The 18446-nt window shown below is 58.3% G+C and overlaps 1 protein-coding gene across 1 annotated transcript; it reads right to left on the minus strand.

The window, feature by feature from the left end:
- Window positions 1-8239: 8239 nt before the first annotated feature.
- MYL3 (myosin light chain 3) lies at window positions 8240-12821 on the minus strand. The gene is made up of 6 exons (XM_004368463.1): window positions 12592-12821; window positions 10240-10267; window positions 9957-10106; window positions 9465-9638; window positions 8398-8475; window positions 8240-8284 (listed from the first exon to the last, which is right to left on the minus strand). Exons 1-6 carry the CDS (start codon window positions 12736-12738, stop codon window positions 8256-8258), a joined length of 606 nt encoding a protein of 201 aa, XP_004368520.1. The 5' UTR covers window positions 12739-12821; the 3' UTR covers window positions 8240-8255.
- Between the last annotated feature and the right edge of the window lie 5625 nt (window positions 12822-18446).

Genomic DNA, 18446 nt, shown 5'->3' on the forward strand with positions numbered 1-18446 from the left:
CCCATGTGTTACAGTGGAACTGAGCTCCATAGGGTTTTCTTGGCTGTAGCTGTTACAGAAACAGATCACCAGGACTTTTGTTCTGTGGCACCACTGCGTGGACACAAACTGCCAACATTTGATTAGTAGTTGAGTGCAAGAGGTTTGCACCACCCAGGGACCTCTGCCCTACTCAGGGCCCTGGAAAGCTGAGCCCCCACTGGGTCAGTGGCCTTACGGAGGGCAAGGCCCATCCTGGAGCAAAAGCTCAACCTGGAAAGTAGCAGGGCTGGGTCAGCCTAGTGGACCACTGAGGGCCAGGCAGGGGAAGGAGCAGGTCTGGAGGCCCAGGGTTGGAGAACTGGAGATGCCCTGGAGAAATTCCTGCCACATCAGAGAGATGAATCTCCTTCCTGCAAAGCTGCCTTGACAGAAGGTGAGCTCCCTGTTGCTGGAGGTATTCAAGCGAGCAGCAGCTTGGTCAGACTCTTGCCCTGGAGAAAAGGTTGACCCAGATGTCAGAGGCCCCTTTCTGCCCAACTTTTAGGTCAGAGTGTGGGACTGGTGGGTACCATACCCATTTCCAGATGGACAGGATCAGGGGTCCCTTCTCACTCACCCAAGGGCAGCTGGATAGGTCTGAAAGCACAGGCCAGGGCACAAGCACAAGGGTCCTGGGAGCTGGGCCCAGCCCAGAGCAGGACCTGGACAGGGCGTTTTTCCCCTTTGGTTCACTGCACAGTCCTGGCACCTGGCAAAGTGCCGGGAGCCCAACAGATGTGCCATCACTGTGCACTGATGGGTCAAGTGGGAGGTGACTGGGGCTCTACTCAGAGAGTTGGGGGTGGAGCATGGCCTGCAGGGTTCAGAGTCTCCACTCCACCTAGGGGAGGGTCTCTGACACCAGAGGAAACAGGCAGGAGCCCAGGTGGGGCAGGTAGCCTGAGGTGCTGGGGGCTGAGTCAGGAGATCACTCTTGGTACCCTGTGACCATCTTGCCCCAGCTAACCCTGTAGCTAGATGCAGCCACCCAAGGCATGGGGCTTGACGACAGGATCCTGAGGTGCCTAAGAGGGTAGGGGTTGCTCTGTGATGTAGCCTGGAGGGTTCTCACCTTCCCCAGCAAGCCTGGGGCCTAAGGCCTGAACACACCTCCAGCAATCCTCTCCAGAACTCCCCGGGGACCCTTTTCTACAAGGTAGACACCCTCTAGGGGATGCACTGGGCGGAATCTGAGCTCCTGAGAGAGGAAACAGCCAACTAGCCCTCAGAGCGGCCCCCTCCCCAGGAACGGAGCTGTCTCAGCTTAGGGCTGTGAGATTTCGGTGTGTCATCCTCTTGGAGACTCCAGGCCTAGGGCCCCTCCATTCAGGCCTGGCCGTGCAGAGGGAGACCCTGAGGCTCCTGGGATGTGGCTGGCTTCCCCCCTCCCCCACCACCCCTAAGCCCTGAACACCCTGTCCTCCTCTTCCCAGCGAGAAACCACAGAATATTTGCCTTTTTGCCACGGCGGCCACCATCCCATCCCTATGCTGCAGCTAGGGATGAGAGGTCACTGCCACCAGCGTCCTCATCTCTGCTGCAGCCTCAGGTGGGGACAGGTATGGGCTGGGCACTGGAGGTTTGAGAACATTCAGAATCTCAGGATCCCAGATGCTCCATCAAAGGGAGTTGAGGCATCTCTACATGCTTGCAGCCCCCCACCCCCCCACCCCCAGCCCCTGTGGCTTGTCTGCACTCCCCACCCCTTCCCAACTGGCGGGGCAGGTCTCTGATAGTCATCACAGATGGAGCAGGCACTAATGACAACACGAACAAATGAATGAATGAACGTGCTAATTCAACTGAGCCTTGGGCCTGGAGAGGATCTGCCCCATTCCAGGGTCTCTATCCAGGGGTTTGGGGAGACGTCAATTGCACCAAACAGTGAAAAGCCCTCAAAACTTAGCAAACTGACTTGTAAAGTCTTATTTTGCCAAGTAGAGTCACGGAAAACAGCAGCTACTAGCTACCATCACCGTTGTTTTGTAAACAAAATGATATTCTCAAGGCAAAAGAAAAAAGTAGGCAGGACATGATCAGAAGAAAGACAGGCCTCAAAGATACATAAACTGAGCCTCTTGGGAAACACAGAATGAGTCTTATTTTTCTTCTCGTGAAAATGTTCCCAGGTATTTTCACAGGTGGAGCCTTGGGGTTTGGGACACCCAAGTGCACCCAACCTCCACCAGGGGCAAACGCTTCTCTGCAGCCTTCCTGACTGGGATCAATCCTCTCTGCTTGCACAGCCCTCGAAACAGGGTGCTCACTACCTCTGCCAGTTGGCTCAGGAGCTGGGGGTCATTCTAGAACACCTTCAAGTGGCTGCCAAGCCCTCCATGAGAGGGAGGGAAAGAGACCAAGATGGGGGAGAGATGGCAGGGGTGCTGAGGGGACGGGAGACAGAGGCCTCCAGATCTGAGAGAGAGCACAGGAGTGGTGGTGAAAAGTGGGTGCTGGACCAAAGTGTAAAAATCAGGAAGTCGACCAAGACCTGAGCTTTGCAACTGTTCCTCCACCAACTCTGGACTCTCAGCCTCTTCCAGCCACCCCATCCCGTCCCCACCAGCTCTCAAGAAAGGCTGTGATGCACCCGTTCTCACCAAGGCCTCAGTGGATATGTGAGGTATCCATAGCCCAGAGAGGGGAACGGAGATTGGAAGCAAACATGGAACTTCAGGTGTCCCCAGCCAGGCTGAGGAGGAGGGGTCAGGGAGGAGTCAGGCAGGGGCCCTTCCTAACCCTGACCTTCTAGGCCCTTCTCTGTCCACGGGGCCCTGGGCCTTGGCTGCAGAGAGCTGGAAGAGGCCTGTGGGCAACCGGGGCAGGGGGAGCCTCGCGCACCCACATTCACACACACTCCGCATTCCAGTTGTGCTCTGTCAGCGTTTGGGCAAAACCAGGATTGTGTGGCTTTGGAGAGGGCGGAGACGAATAGCCCCCTAACTTGGGTGAGGGTGGCACTGGGGCTGTTGGGGAGGGACCTGGGAGAAGCCTAGGGAGCCACTTCTGTGCCCGGTCACGGCTTCGAGGTCCGAGGTCCGGGGTTTTCCCTGAGGTAACTCGTTCCGCACTCCTCGGGATGCAGGCTGGCCCCATTCCCACCCCTGTCCTTAACCCTCCAAAACCCTCGCCACCACCCAAGGATCAACGGCAGAAGACGGGAGCCTTGTGCCCCTAAGCACCCCCTTATGCAGCAGGAGGGCTGCCTGTCATGCCCATGCCCAATGCCTTTTGCCTGTCCCCCTGATTTCATACACTCCATTGCCTGGTTTCACTCCACCACCTGATTTCTGTCAAGGTCTTCATCAGCTTTCTGTCAGTCTTCTGCCACTCTGGTGCTCTGAGCCTCATAGTGCAATTTCTCACACCCGCAGTCTGATTTCTTTCCTTCTTGTGACTCGGTAAAATTTTCCTCCTCCGCTGGACTTCTTCAAGGCCCTGCCTGACTTCATTCTACCTCAGCCTGAATTTCCAGCCTTCCTGGGTCCCCCTCCGTACCATCTGACCGTGTCCCGGTGGTGGCCCCATAGCCCCAGGGATAGTGTCTATGAGAAAGGATACAGGGTGTCGCAGGCTTTCAGGAGTCACAGGTAGCCATGTGGGGGCATTAGAACAGAGGAGGGACGGTTTGTTCTGGGCCCATCACAGGCCCAGCTCCCACAGTTCTCTGCCCTGTGGACGTAAGCTTCAGATTCCAAGGCTTTGCCCTGAAGTAGCCAGTTCTGGGTTCTGAGGGTCCATTAGAACATCTGTTCCCCACAATGTCACTGGACCTTCTGAGTTGGGCACTGTGGTTCAGGGGGGCCGCCCAGCCTGGGGCAGCCGCTGCTGGTCCCCGTCTGGGGTCCTGAGGCTGATGTCTGCCCCTGGCGCCCCAGCCCCCTGGCCGCCGCACTGACCCTTTGGTTCCACTCGAGCCGGGACGGGAGAGGCAGATACTCCTGTTGCCTTAGAGAGATCTCGGAGATCAGGTCGCAGGCCAGATGGGGGAAGTGAGATATGGGGAGAACCTAGACCAGACCCCAAGCTTATGAGGGACATGACCTGGCGCTTGAGGCTTGGAGGGGAACTTGCTGCCCAGAGGGCAAACCCCTTGCCCCCTCCCATCCCTTTCCACTGGCCCCAGAGCCACAGGCTGGACCACCCTGCTTGAGGGGGGAGCTGGGACAAGTGTTTATGCAACTGTGGGGAGGCCACAGCCTGGCTGGCAGTGTCACCCGCCCAGCCCCAGCACTGACTCAGCAGAGCCCCCCAGCATGTACACACTCAGGCTTGCATGCAGACACTCACCTGCTCACACGTACGCACACACAAGTAAACACACATGTACAGATGCACAGGCAAACAGGCACACGTGTACACAGGTATACACATACGGCCCCACATACGGACACCCACATGCTCACAGACACCGACACACACACACCTAGGCACAAACAGTACACACACAACACTCATGCAGGCACAGGCACACACGCTTACAGAGATAAACACACAGGCACACAGAGAACTACACACACAAGCACACGCACACACACACACACACACACACACACACACACACACACGCCTCCCCAGCCAGGGCAGGTGGGAGGACGCCAGGTGAGGAATCTCCTCCCCCGGGCCCTCCATGCCATCCACTTTGACACCTGCACCCACAGCCAGTGACGCAAGCCCAGAAATGACATGCGGCACATGGTCAGTGCAGCCATCTGTAAAGGTAAGTGGCCCCAGAGTGGCAACATGGCCATGGCTGGAACAGAGCCACATTCTAAGGGGAGCTAAGCGTCATCAAATGGGGCCAAACCATCCAGCAGGGCTCACTTGGACTCAATAGCCCAGCCCAGCCCCTACCAGCCACCCCCAACCTGTCTCCTCCTAGTCCACACAAGGAGACTAGTGGGGTGGGGGCTGCAGAGTGTCACGGGGGGATGTGGGGGATGCTCCCTTCCACCACCAAGCCAAGCCAAATGGAGTGGTAGCCCCTGGGAACCAGGGGAGTCTGCAAGACTGAGGTATGCTTGGGAGTGGGCTGGGGGCACTGCAGCGTCACCCTGGAAACTAGAGGAGGGAGCAGGCATTCCTGGGAGAGTGGGACAAGTATCCCCTGGGGTCTGGGACACATGTGAACTTGGAGGCAGGGCCACTTCTCACCTGGAGATGACTGAAGGCAGGTGCAATTTCTACATGCAGGACTCCAACCTGAGGTGAGCGTCCCCAAAAAGAAAATGCTGGGACCGTCCAATCTCATGCGCCCCACCCCTACCAAGCTCCTCGGCTTGGTGTCCAAGGGCGAGGTGGACAGGGTGGGTCGGAGCTGGGGGCTGCCTAGGAGGGTGTTTGCCACGTCAGACACGGCTCCTCACCCAGGAGGTTCTGGGACGTGAAGATTATTTAGGGCTAAACGGACACCCTGCTGCTCCTCAGTGGGATCCCACCAACTGGCCAAGGAGGCTGGCAAGAACCCAGCAAATTCACCCTTCCATGCACATGGAAACATCCCCACTGGCCAAGGCCACCACAGCAAAGCTGCAGGCACCTCTGTTCCCTGTCCTACCAGCCAGCCAGATGCTGCACCCCTGAGGTGATTTGGTGGGAGACCATAGAAGGGCAGATCACGACCCCTCTCATCACCTGAACCAGATCTGGGGCTGGAACAGACTGAGCTTAAATAAAGAAAGAAACCAGAGAGCCCCAAGAGTTACTGGAGGTGTTGCTGAGTTTTCAAAAATGACCTAAAATTCTACCACTTGTCACCAGCTCCACTGCCAGCAGTCTGCGGCAAGCATCCAGGACCTGGACCCTCACGGAAGCCTCCTATCTGGTCTCCTTGCTTCTGCTCTGCCACCCACAGTCTATTCTCCACACAGCAGCCAGTGATGCTGATAGAACATTTCCCCCAGAGTGCAAGCCAAGGCCCCTCCCATGGCCCACAGGGCCCTCCGTCACTGCTCGGACTTCATGTCCTCCTGTCACCTCCCCCTCACACTCTCTGCTCCCATCTCGGGACATTTGATCCCTCTGACGGGACGTCTTCCCTTGAATGCCCGCATGGCTCCCTGGAGCAGACACTGAGTGCTCTACAGGAATGTTCTGGCTTGCCCATGGGGCCCTGCCCCAAGCAAAGACAGATGGGAGTTGGTGGATAAATACCCCGATTTCCCCACCCCTCAGGTGGGGCCACTCTACCATCTCCTGGAAGTCCCCACGGGACTCCGCCCCATTGTATCTGCTCCTTAGTGTGCCTCATAAGGGTAACTTTCCCTTCCCTGACTCCATTCCCCTCATCTCTCCTGTGCTCCTTGGGAGCCCCTCCAAGGGAGACTGCTTACATTCAAGTTGGCTGCTGGAGGAATCCAGCCTAAGACACCCCTCTCACCTCTCCTTCAAGTATTTGCTCAACTACCACCTTATCGGATAATCACTGACCTCATTATTTAACATGCCAACTGCCTCCCAACTCACAACTCACACACACTCACGCACACTTACTTGCACACACACATTGCAGAACCCCTTTCCTGTTTCTAGTCCCTCTGTAGCCTTTATCACTATTCGACACACTTTCCATGAGGGAGACTCAGGTTCAAGTTCCAGCCAATGCACTTCACCCACAGCCACCACCTGTCTGTCAATGAAGGTTTGAATGTTGCTATGATGATGAACAGGTTTTAGCAGAGCTTCCAGACTAAGACGGACTTGGAAGAAGGGCCTAGTAATCTACTTCCAACAATCAGCCAGTGAAAACCCTGTGGATCACAACAGTCCAATCCATTGTGCATGGGCTCATCATGAGTTGGGGGCTGACTCAACAGCAGCCAACGACAACAATAGCTGGGTAATTTGTCAGGTGTGATGTCTGTGTGAGCTCCTTGAGGGCAGAGATTTTTACTGCTTTCTCCACTGCAGTGTCCCCAGCACCTAGAACAGACCCTGGCACACAGTAGGTGCTCAATAAATGCTGAGGGTATAAAAGGAAGATGCAACAGACCCTTGTGCACACACTCACATATGTACTCTCACACATACACCTGACATACACACGATCATAGACTCCACACACACATCAATGCCCTCAGGCAGGATGAGCTGTGCGCACCTTCATACCCACTCTCACACACCAACATACCCACCTCACGAGCAGACAAACATGCATCCTTGTGAGGCCATGGAAATGCACCCTGATGGGGCCACCCTGACCTCCAGTGGCCTCCTGGCCTGTGCAGCCTGCTCTCCACTCTGAGACCTTGATCTCTCCCACACCCCCTGCCTCTAGGGCCCCCCAGCCCCTCTGCTCTCCTTCCCTTCAAACCTGTGTGAAACCTCCCTTCACTCTCCTCAGTGAATCCAAGGTGCTAGGGGAGGGCCGCTGTCCAGAGCAGGGTGCGGGGAATGGGGCAGGATGTATGTGCCACCTGACACCACAGAGACTGTATACTAGTCTTCTGCTGAGAAGCCCAGGCTGAGAAACCCACTGGAGGACCCTGGTACGGCCCCAGCAAGGCCTCAGCCTCTGATAGAGAGCCACACTAAAGACAGACATGCCTCAGTCTCCCCATCTGACTCAGGGCAGGGGTCTAAGGCCCTTTCAGTTCTTTTAGCCTGGGGACAAGGTTAGCACCTGCCCCAGCATCCACTCCCAGTGTGACTCAGGCAAGGCCATCCCCTGCCCTGGGCCTCAGTTTCCTCACTCATGACGCAGGTGGCTCTTGGCCAATGTCCCATGGTTCCCTGATTGCTGGATGTGGAATAAGAGCTCAGGCAGTGCTCTCGGGCACTGCGGCATCCTCTGGGTTACGTGGCCAAGTCTTCAGGAGGTAAGAGAGTTGGGCAAGAGCAAAGAAGGGAGAGAGGGAGAGAGGAAAGAAGGAAGGAATAAAGAAGGGAGGAAGCCATTTATTTGTGAAGCCCATGGGGTAGGGACCGAGACGCAGTCACACAGCAGCAGCCCGATGGTGGGGAAATGACGGCGTGCAGAGACGTCGGAGGCTTGTACAGGAGTCTCCAGGAGCGCCCCTCCTTCCCACAACTTCAGGCCCCTGGCTCAGCGTCATGAATGAGAGATGAACGTCCCCAGTATGGTCTTCCCTGGCCTCCCTGAAAGCAAATGCAGCCACAGACAACGGAGGAGGGGCCAATCAAGACAGCAGGATGTCAACTGAGAGCTAGAGTTGGTGGAGATGGGGGATTTGGACAGATTTGGAAGGGAGAGGTCTCACCTGGCCATGATGTGCTCAGCTGGCCATGATGTGCTTCACGAAGGCTGGAAAGAAGGAGAGAGTGAGCGGCAGGGGCTCCACACTGAGATAGCCCAGGGTGGGGGCTTGGGGTTCTAATGCTTCCCCTCCCCAGAAGCCCCTGCCACTGCTGAGCTACCTTCATAGTTGATGCAGCCGTTAGAGTCCTCCTGCCCGGCCATCAACTTCTCCACCTCATCTTCTGTCAGCCTCTCACCTGGCAGGGATGGGAGAGTGAGTCAGCCCCATCCAGGGATGTGGTGTGGTGGGGAACCCACTGAGACCCTCTGGATGGCAGTGGAAGCCTTCATGTCTCTCCAGTATTCCCGCATCATTGCTCATAAGGCCTGGCCATCACCCCCATGTCCAAGGCAAGAAGAATTGGTGACAAGTCAAGAGGAGTCCAGCCTGGGGTATGCCTGGTACCTCCTCCAAGCCTGGGCTCTGTCCGCAACAGTGCCATCTTGGTGTTCAAGTCACCAGCGCATACTGTCCTCTGTCCTTACTAGGCTGCCTGTGGTTCCCTCCACAGTAGGAGGCCAGGCCCCCATCTCCCTGAGGCAGTCCCTTGGGGACAGCCCTTTGAGGCCAGAGGAAGGACCCATGGAGTGGAGCTGGGGACTTTGGGGAGTGGTTATGGCGAGAACCAGAGGCACCTCCCCCTGCTCCCCAAACAAGCCAGGTGCCTCCCTGCCTCTACTTTGTGTGCTGTGCTGTCCCCTCCATTGCAATGCCAACTGTTGTTCACACACACACACACACAACCCCCAAGACCAGCACAGGGCTGCGCACACAGTAGATGCTCAATAAGTACTTGCTGCGGGAAAAAGTCGTTTTGAGGAGGAGGCACCACGGGCCAGGCACCTGACGATGAGGTTGGGGGTGGGAGGTGCATGTGGCCACTTAGACTCCATGCGCTGGAATCTGACCCTGGGGTTGAGCCGGTCCTCTGGATGTCCTGCCTCCCTGCCCGCCCTGCCCCAGAGCTGTTCCTGTCCCCGTTCTGTTCTGTGAGCTGCACCAATATGCTCTCTTTCTTCTCTGCCTAAGTGACATTTCTGTTGCCTGCCATCAAGGCACCATAATTGTCACTCTCCATTTCACAGCTGAGACCCCAGCCCAGCAGGTGACAGAGTGGTTTCTCCCAGGATCCCGGCTGCCCTCTGGAAACAGGAGTGGCGGGGAGTGGGGGGGAGCTGCCCTCACCCAGCGTGGCCAGCACATGGCGGAGCTCAGCGCCCATGACAGTGCCGTTGCCCTCCTTATCAAAGACTCGCAGCCCCTCCACGAAGTCCTCATAGGTCCCCGTGTCCTTGTTCTTGGAAATGTGCTGCAGCATGGGCAGGAACGTGTCGAAGTCCATCATCTTGCTGTTGAGTTCTGCAGGGAGAGTGTCCTGAGTCCCAGGCCTTGAGGGGTAGGACAGGGACACCCTACGCCCGTGCTTCATAACGAGAAGCTATGGCCCCTCACATAGTTTGCCATTTACAAAGCACTGCACGATCCCAAGGCACTTTGCAGTCTACCCAGAAACGCATTGTTTATAGAGCCCTTTGCTCTGAGTTAGCCTCTGTGTCCTCTTCCAGACAACAGGAAGATGTCGGGAAGGACACAGCAGAGAGGTTCATCTTGTCCACCACAGATGGCAGTCTTCCTGGGACTGCACTAATAGGGGGGTCTCAGGCAGGGTGTACCCACCTTCCTGCTTTGGTTTCCCCAGGACGCGGAGCACCTCGGCCTGCGTGGGATTCTGGCCCAGCGCCCGCAGGACGTCTCCACACTGCCCGTACGTGATCTTCATCTCACCCTTGGGCGTGCGATCGTACAGTGTGAAAGCTTCCTTGAACTCTGCCAGGAGAGGGCAGTGAGCTGGGGACGTACCCAGAGTGAGCCCAGCCCTACTCGCCCACACCACCGGCAGGATCTCAGACTGAGGACCCCGGCCCACTTTTGCCCCCCTGGGCTCAGGACCCCTGCTCACCTTGAATCTGCTCTGGTGTGAACTCAATCTGAAAGAAGACCCCAAAGACTGTGAGTGCCTGGCTCAAATGGTGGGGCCTGGCCTCCTCCTGGTCACTCTGTGGCCAGCCCAGGCCCCAGCCCCTCAACGGCCCCAGCCTGTCCCCATTCCAGCATCCCAGCCTCCACCCCTCAGAGCCCCTTGCTGTCCACTTTGACACTTTCCTGCCTCCTTACCTTCCCCCTACCCTCTGACCTCATTTATGTGTTGGGTCTGCGTGTGTCCAGGCCTTTGATGCCTGGTGGGCCACATGTACAGCTGAGTGCTGAGGTGGCAGTGAGGAGGGACGCCTGGACCCCAAGTCCCCCGTCCAAGGCGAGTATTACCTGAGGCCCCTGTTTCTGGAAAGAGGTGCCTGAAGCCACAAGACGTGACCCAGGCAGCCTTGCCACCCCCACCAGGCCTGGGCATCACGTGAGACAGAGGCCTTGGGAGTGGCAGGAAGAGCAAGGGTGAGGGTGCAGGCCAGAAGGCTCTGTCAGCATGGCAGTATGTCTGCAGCGGGTGCGCCCATCAGGCACCTGTGTGTGTGTGTGTGTGTGTGCGCGTGTGTGTGTTGTATGTAAATGTGTGTGCCTGTGCATGTTGTATGTACATGTGTGTGCCTGTGCACACATGTGTGTGCCTGGGCCCGAGTTTCACCATCCCCACCATCCAGTCCCTGGGGCAGGGCTAGGGCAGTGCCACTGGGTGCTTGCTGAGGCCACATCGGGGCCACCCCAGGGCCAAGAGGCCTCCTTGGACCGGGTGCCCCCTCCTCACGGGATACCAGCTCTATTTTTATCACTGCAGTCATTCGCCCGAAGGTCAAGCTCACAAGAGGGAAAGAAGCCTGGGGGAGGGGGCATGACTGGAGCCACTCCCACCACTGTTCTCTCGGAGCCCCACCAACCTCCACACTGCACACCAGTGAGGAGGGACGCCCTGTTCCTGCCACCCTACATGGTTGTCCCTCCTGGATCTCTGGCTCAACCCAGTGTTGAAAAGAACAAATTGTCATTCCTGGTCCCCTGAGAGTTCTATCTACCGGGAAGCCTGCTGAGATTAGGTTCCCTTGCTTCCTGGCAAAGCCTCCCTGCCCCTTCTTCACCTGTCAGCCTCTGTGGGGGCTGGCGTGCACAGGAGAGGCCTCGCCGCCTCTGCCTCCCAGAGGAGACTCTTCATCCACCTCAGACCTGGCCAGACTGGGCAATGCCACCAGGGGCCTCTGGTGTGGTGGGATCCTCACCAGGGGCCTGCAGACAGGATGCCAGCTTGGGCCTGGGGACTGTGGGGGGACAGGGAGCTGACTCTGGAGACCTCCCTTCTATGAATGGTTCCCAGCAGGCCTGAGAGAGGGGCTTATCATCCCATTTCACAGCTGAGGAAACTCAGAGCAGCAAAGGGGCTCAACAACTAAGTTGGAGCAGAGTTGGGATTCGAACTGTGTCTCGAGGGACATGGGTAGGTGCCTCCTGGAAGGGATCGTGAACAGGAGGGGGTCTGTGCAGATGGAGCGCAGGTCTTTCTGGGTGAGCGGGGGTGGAGGAGGACCCCACAGGGCTCCCCAGGGGAAGCCAGGGCAGCAGTGGCCAGTGGGCAGCCAAGAACAGGAACAGGCAGGACACAGGGTGCGTGCCACTATGCAGATGCCACAGGTGGAAGTCATAGCTTGTCTTCCAAGTTTAGACTCTGGGAAAGTCTTCCCAGGCAGGAAGGGCTCCAGGGGCCACTAATCACAGCTCCAAAACCAGCTCCATGGGTGACCTTCTGTGAGTCCCTATCAGCCTGTGCCTCGATGTTCGCACTGAACGCTGAAGTCCAGGAGGGTTCTGCCAGCTCTGAGGCTAATGACCTTGGTGGGGTGCGTCCCCTTACTCCCCTCCACTCACCCTGGGGGACTTGCATGGACTCAGGACACCTCAGCCAGATAAGGAGGCTCTCTGCCTGGCTGCAGAGGTGGCGGGGTGGGAAGAGGGGACAGGCGGCTCCAGGACTCCCCAGGATGTGAGAGGTCCAGGGAGAAGGGCAAGGGAAGGTCAGTTTTTAGAACCCCCCAAAAGACACTCCTTTCAAACCCCAGCCCAAACTCCCCCCTATAGTGCATTGAGCTCTAGGAGCACCACGTGGAGTCCTGCCAGGTGTCTGACCTCCGTCCCTCCGGCTGAAGCCCTCCTGAGGCCTGAGCCCTGAGGGCTTGTCTGACCTCTGCAAGGAAGTTTCCAGCTTCAGCTGTGCTCACTTTCTGGAGCCTGACCTGCTGCTAGGTAGCTCCACTCTGGGGTCCACTCATCCATCCTGCCCTTCCTGCCACAACCCAGCTCCCACACCCACCTTGATCTTGGAGGCATCAAACACCGGCTCCTTGGGGTGCTCGGGCACAGGCGGGGGCGCTGGAGCTGGAGCTGGAGCCGGAGCTGGAGCCGCTTTGGAGGCTGCCTTGGCGTCATCCTTCTTGGGATCTGGCTTTTTGGGGGCCATGGAGGTTATGAGCACAGAGAGGGTCGTGGGGAGTAGGTGCAGAGAGGAGGCTAGGTGAGCCTCTGCACCCAGGCCTTTATCCTGCCTGGTCATCGCATGACCCCAGCCCCACCCCTGCAGTGCACAATAGGGAGAAGGCCATAAAAGGACATTGGCTAGGCTCAGGGGCTATTTTGGGGCCTGGGGAGGGCATTGTTCAGGCTCAGGAACGGGTAGGGGAGAGGGGAGGGCTCTCCATTCCTCCCGATCACCTGTCTGGGGGAGGGAGGGAGAGGAGAGGACAGAGGCCAGGGTTCAACACACATGTGCACGCACACACATGCACACCCACACAGAGGCATACACACTCAGGCCCTGCTGCCCCTTGGCAGTCAGTGAATTGAACAGGTGAAGAGGGCTGGGTTGAGTGCGTGCTGGGGTTGTGCTGGGGACAGAGGGACTGGGATAACCTAAGGGAACCTCTCCAGTTAACGTCCCACCTGTGAATGGAGTGCCTGTGTCTGTGTCTGTCTGAGCGTCCATGTAGAGGCCCTGCATGGGTCTGTGCATTACGGCTCTGTGCGTGTGTCTGTGCCCCTGTGTGTGCGTGTTTGTGTGCGTGTCGTCTGCGTCTCGGTGTCTTTTCGTGCACGGGATGCTGTCTGGGTGTCTGGATATCTGTGTTCAGGGCTCTGTGTGTCTGTGTGTTGTCCATCTGTCTGTGGGGGCGTCTGTCTGTAGTGCCGTGTTTGTGCAGCTATACGAGGGATGATCCGAGCATTTCTGTCGTGTCTGTGTCTGTATCTGGGGTCAACCTGTGTGTGGGGGTCTGTCTGCGTGTGTCTGTGGGTGTTGCCTCCGTGTGTTTGTGTCTAGGTGTTGCTGTGTGTCTCTGTGAGTGTCTGCTCACAGCTCGCAGGCAGCTGCAGCCTCAGCCAGGGGTCCGAGGGGTGGTCCTAGGAGTTAGTAGAGTGGGTGCCACTCCCCTCACCCCTGGCAGTTACCCCAGCCCCTCCCACCAGCCAAACGGCCCCCACAGCCTCCCTCATCAGCAACCACTTGGCCCTGAGGCCACTTCCTCAGGTTTTACCCCTGGATGCCCTACTGCCCCTCTTCCATAGCCCCAGTGACCTATCTGCCCCTACACCCCGGGGGCCTGGCTCCCCACCAGAGCGTTATAGACACTGTACCCTCTGCCTCAGCTCGGCCTCACTGCCCCCTCTTCTACCGCCTTTCCCTACACCCCGGGGCCTGGCTCCCCACCAGAGCTTTATACACACTGTACCCTCTGCCTCGGCTTGGCCTCACTGTCCCCCCTTTCAGGAAGCTCTCCCTGATTCTATACCCACCGCCTTATGTTTGCCTCTGCTGACCCCTATGACCAGGGACCCTGGAAGGGTTGCATCTCTGAGGGATTCCAGGGGGCTGAGCAGGGTTTGCTCCCTGGTGTTCAGCCCAGTATGCTCACCCCCAGCACCCATTTCTCAAAACCCAGCCCCTGGTACCACCCCTTGGCGTGCAGCCCTCAGCAGATGGCAGTGACAGAGTGCAGCCTGGCTAGGCCACTCTTTGGGGAGGTGCGGGAGGCGGGAACGCCAAGTGGCGTGGGGTCCTCCCAGGCTTAGACGGTGGGGACATCTTGTGAACACATTGAGTTTAGTTCCCTGCCCAGGGTCTGTGCCTGGGGCTGGGAAGGAGGTGTTCCCGGTTATTTTTAAGTGCCTGGAGCCTTTGATAGAAACCTCAGAGGCAGTGCCCCCACCCCCAGCCCCGAGGGAGTTCCTGGGTGTGGAGAGGGGCTGTAGCCGTGCCTGAGAGGAGGGTTCACTGGGGGCTCCGCTGGGGCCCCCCACCCATGTCCCTCTCATCCTGTCGCTCAGCCTTACTGTGAGGGGACAGCAGTGCCAAGACCCCTCCCGGCCGAAATGCGGGGCATTCTTCCTTTCATCTGGAGGGCAGAACACCCCACATCTGGAAATCTGACAACATCCGGAGCTGGGGGAGGGTGCAAGTTTTTCACTTTTCTTCCAGATGTTTGGCAACAGTATTGAGATAGAAAGAGGGGGGAGAGGTCCGCAGACTAGCAGAAATGCCACAAGAGGAGGGGACAGCCAGAGGGGGATGCAAAGAGAGAGGCCTCTAGGTAGCCCCACTGCCCAGGCCTGCTGACCTCAGAACACCTGTCTCTACGTCTCATGCAGCCGCAACCACCCACAGACACAGCCAAGACACTGCCAAAACCTCTTTCATTCATCTTCAGGGAAACCGAGGTCCAGGGCAGAGGACATACCCAGGGTCACCCAGACCCCCTATGCCATTTGTTTTGTCCACATCCAACTGCCGTCCCTTGGAAACCACCCAACACCAGCTAGAACACAGGTGAGTGAGTGACACGGGCCTCCTGGGCCTCGGTTTCCGTGTCTGTGATGCCCACCTTGTACCAGAGCCACTGCAGTGCCACCTTCCTCTGCCTGTGTGTGTGTGGTGGGGGTGGGGGTCTCAGTCCCCTTCCCTTGTGGTCCCGCCGTGTGACAGGGTGCGCAGAGCCATTCACTCTCCTCACCAGGGCTCAGATTGGGGCTGGGGCTGACCGTCTGAGCTCTGGCTCTAGCCCCACCCCTGCTGGCTCCCAGAGCAACAGTTCCCCGGGGCCCACCCCACAGGACCACCCTCAAACCTCTAACTAACATCCAGCCCCCAGCAGGAACTCTGCAGGGATCAGCCCAGAGCCCTGTTCTCTGAGGGCCAGCCCTGTGTCATGGTTGGCTGTCTGAGGCCAGCAGTGGGACTGGGGGAGCAGGGGGAGCAGGCAACGGGCAGCGAGGACAGGCCACACCAAGGATTGGTGCTCACCTCTCTCTCCCCATTCCTTCAGGAACAGCTGCCCAGAAGGCCAGATCTTGGCAGGGCCTAGGGGACCTGAAAGGTCTGGGAGGCTTGGAGGGTCTGGAACCTACCCCCTTTGGGTCCTCCAGCCTTGATGTCTGAGTTATGATCTGCTCTGATGCAGACTCACACACGCCATGTTCCAGAGCCTTCTCCCGGGGTAGCTGGGGAAGATGTGGGCCCTAACATCTCAGGGGCCTTGTGGATATAGGCAGGAGGCTCCTTGCCACGCTGACCCCCATCCAGGTCCTCCCCATGCCCCAAGCCTTTGCACGGGCTGTTTCCAACCCTGGCACCCTCATCTGGGACCCTAACCATGTAGTAAGATGTCACCTCCTCCAAGAAGACTCCTCAGACTTCCTTGGACCTGCTCCCTCAGCCCTGTCTCCCACCTTGACCCCCCCATCCCTGCAGACCCTAAAATGATCTTGTTTCTTTGTTATCTTGTCTCTTTGTATCCCTCCTCCCTCTCCCCACACCTGCCCATGAGTGTCAGCTGAACAGGGGAGGAAATTCTGTTCTCCCAGGGCCTAGAACAGAGCCTGGTATACAGCAGGTACTTAATACATGTTGGATAAGCAAATGTGCCGGACATCTCAGTTTACTCACCTCTCACAGGGGGCTGGAACGTCTTGGGGTGGTGTGAGGGGAACTGGGAATAGGGACTTACCAACCGACTCTCAGGAGCTCTGGTGGCCACAACAGCAGCCCAAGAGGGTGATGCAGCCAGCAGCTTCCCCCAAGCCCACTTGCCGTCCTTCCCGGGCCCACCTGAACTCAGGTCTGCCCCTCATGCCACTGTCCCGTCTCCAGGGCTGAGATTTTCCGATAGCCTGGAGAGGTAGAGGTGACCCCACAGTACAGGCAGTGACTTGGCCATGATGACCAGCCAGCAGGGGGCGTAGAAGAGATGTGAACAGGGCATTTGGACCCTGAACCCAGATCCCAGAACCCAGGACCCCAATCCAGACCCCAGACCCAGAACCTGAAACCATAAACCCAGATCCCAGACCCAGGTCCCAGAACTCAAACCCCAAAGCCAGGTTCCAGAACCCAGGATCTCCAACCCAGGCTCCAAACTCAGATCTCAGGATCTGAACCCTAAACCTGAAAATTGGACCCCAGAACCTGAAACTCAGAACCCAGGACCCAGAGTAGGAACCCAGACGCAGGTCCCAGCACACAAACCCTGACCCCAGACCCAGAATCCAGGACCCCAACCCCAGACTCCAGACCCAAGACCCAGGACAGGGGCTGACGGTTTTCCAGATCGGCACCGTCTGCTGCCGTGTGTAGACATGGTGGGGCGGGAGCGGGGGTAAACTCTTGGCAAGCAGCAGGGGTGGGTGCTTGGCAGACCCCCCTGTTAGTGTTCAGAGGGGCACGGGGAATGTCCCTCATTCTATGGGAGCTCAGAGTGTGGCAGTCATGTGGAGGGGGTGGCAGGTCACGAGTGAGATCTAGCTGCTCCTTGGGCCCAGAAGCCAGAGGCAGGCAGGGGAACGGCTCTCCACGTGCCCTCGTCCCCCTGGCCGCCGGCTCCACAGGCCGCCCCGGTCCACCCTGGCCCGCCCATCCTGGCCCAGAGCGTCTGGGCTGGGACACAGGCCCACACTTCCCGGAGGAGTCGAGAACGCGGCCTGGGCCAGACCCAGAGCCTCAGAAGTAGGTCAAACGTTGCTGCACAGCAGGTCCTAGGGACCCTGTCGGGGCATGAGTAGGCCCATGGCTGCAGCTCACACACCAGGGCACACGTGTATGCCCACATGGTCGTGAACTCACCACACGCTGGGCACCCATGACCATGGACCCCACATGGGTCCCTGCTCAACTGCATAGATGGAGAGACCAAGGCCCCCAGAGGGGCAGGGTCTCCCCAGCAGCCCTGCCTGTACAAGGCAGGCACAGGGGCCAGGAGGAGGCGAACTGCTGCACCAGCTCATGCCCCTGGAACCTTGGATGAAAGTCAGACTCCAAGGAGGACTTCCCAGCAGGGCTGCTCTGCCACCAACAGGATGTGGCCCACTTCCCGGAGGCCCAGCCCCAGACCTTGAAAGATGGGAAGGAGTGCCCATGGGGGAGGCAGGAGACTCCCTATACCTGTGTGACCCATGCTCCTCTCAGCCTCAGTTTCCCCATCTGTACAATGGCCATGGGTGGGGTGCGGTGATCCTGGGTTCAAAGGACAGCTGCTGTCCCTGAGCCCTAGCCCGTCCTCGCCACCCCCACACCACACACAGACAACTCTGTCCTCGGGCAGGCCAAACACAACCCTCAGGCCCCTCCCTCTGCCCACTGTGCTGACGGGGACCAGATGCTCCAACCTTGTGGTTCTGGGGGTGGTGGGGGGAGGGCTCAGCGGGCTGGCAGGCAAGCCTTGGGTTTGGCCCAGGGACCTATAATCAGCTCCTGCCCCTCTGATCCCGGCCCAGGACTGACGCTTGGGGCTGTGGTGTCCTGGCCAGCTGTGGCCACAGCCGCTATATTTGGGAGCCCAATTCATCAGGAGGGAGGGTTGGGCAGGCAGGAGCCTCCAAGGACCAGAGCCTCATGAGGGACAGAATGGGGACCACTGTGGGCCAGCTTGGTCCTTTGTTGAAGGAGGACACTGCCCTGACTTCAGGGCCCAGCTGAGAGGCATGGTCTGCCCTCAGGGACCCAGCTGAGAGGCATGGTCTGCCCTCAGGGACCCAGCTGAGAGGCATGGTCTGCCCTCAGGGACCCAGCTGAGAGGCATGGTCTGCTCTCAGGGACCCAGCTGAGAGGCATGGTCTGCTCTCAGGGGCTGGTCTGGAGGGAGATTGGAAACGTGTCCAGGATGCAGAACCCCTTATTTACGCCAA

The sequence above is a fragment of the Trichechus manatus genome, unplaced genomic scaffold (genome assembly GCF_000243295.1).
Source record: "Trichechus manatus latirostris isolate Lorelei unplaced genomic scaffold, TriManLat1.0 scaffold00001, whole genome shotgun sequence".
Lineage (NCBI taxonomy): Eukaryota > Metazoa > Chordata > Mammalia > Sirenia > Trichechidae > Trichechus > Trichechus manatus.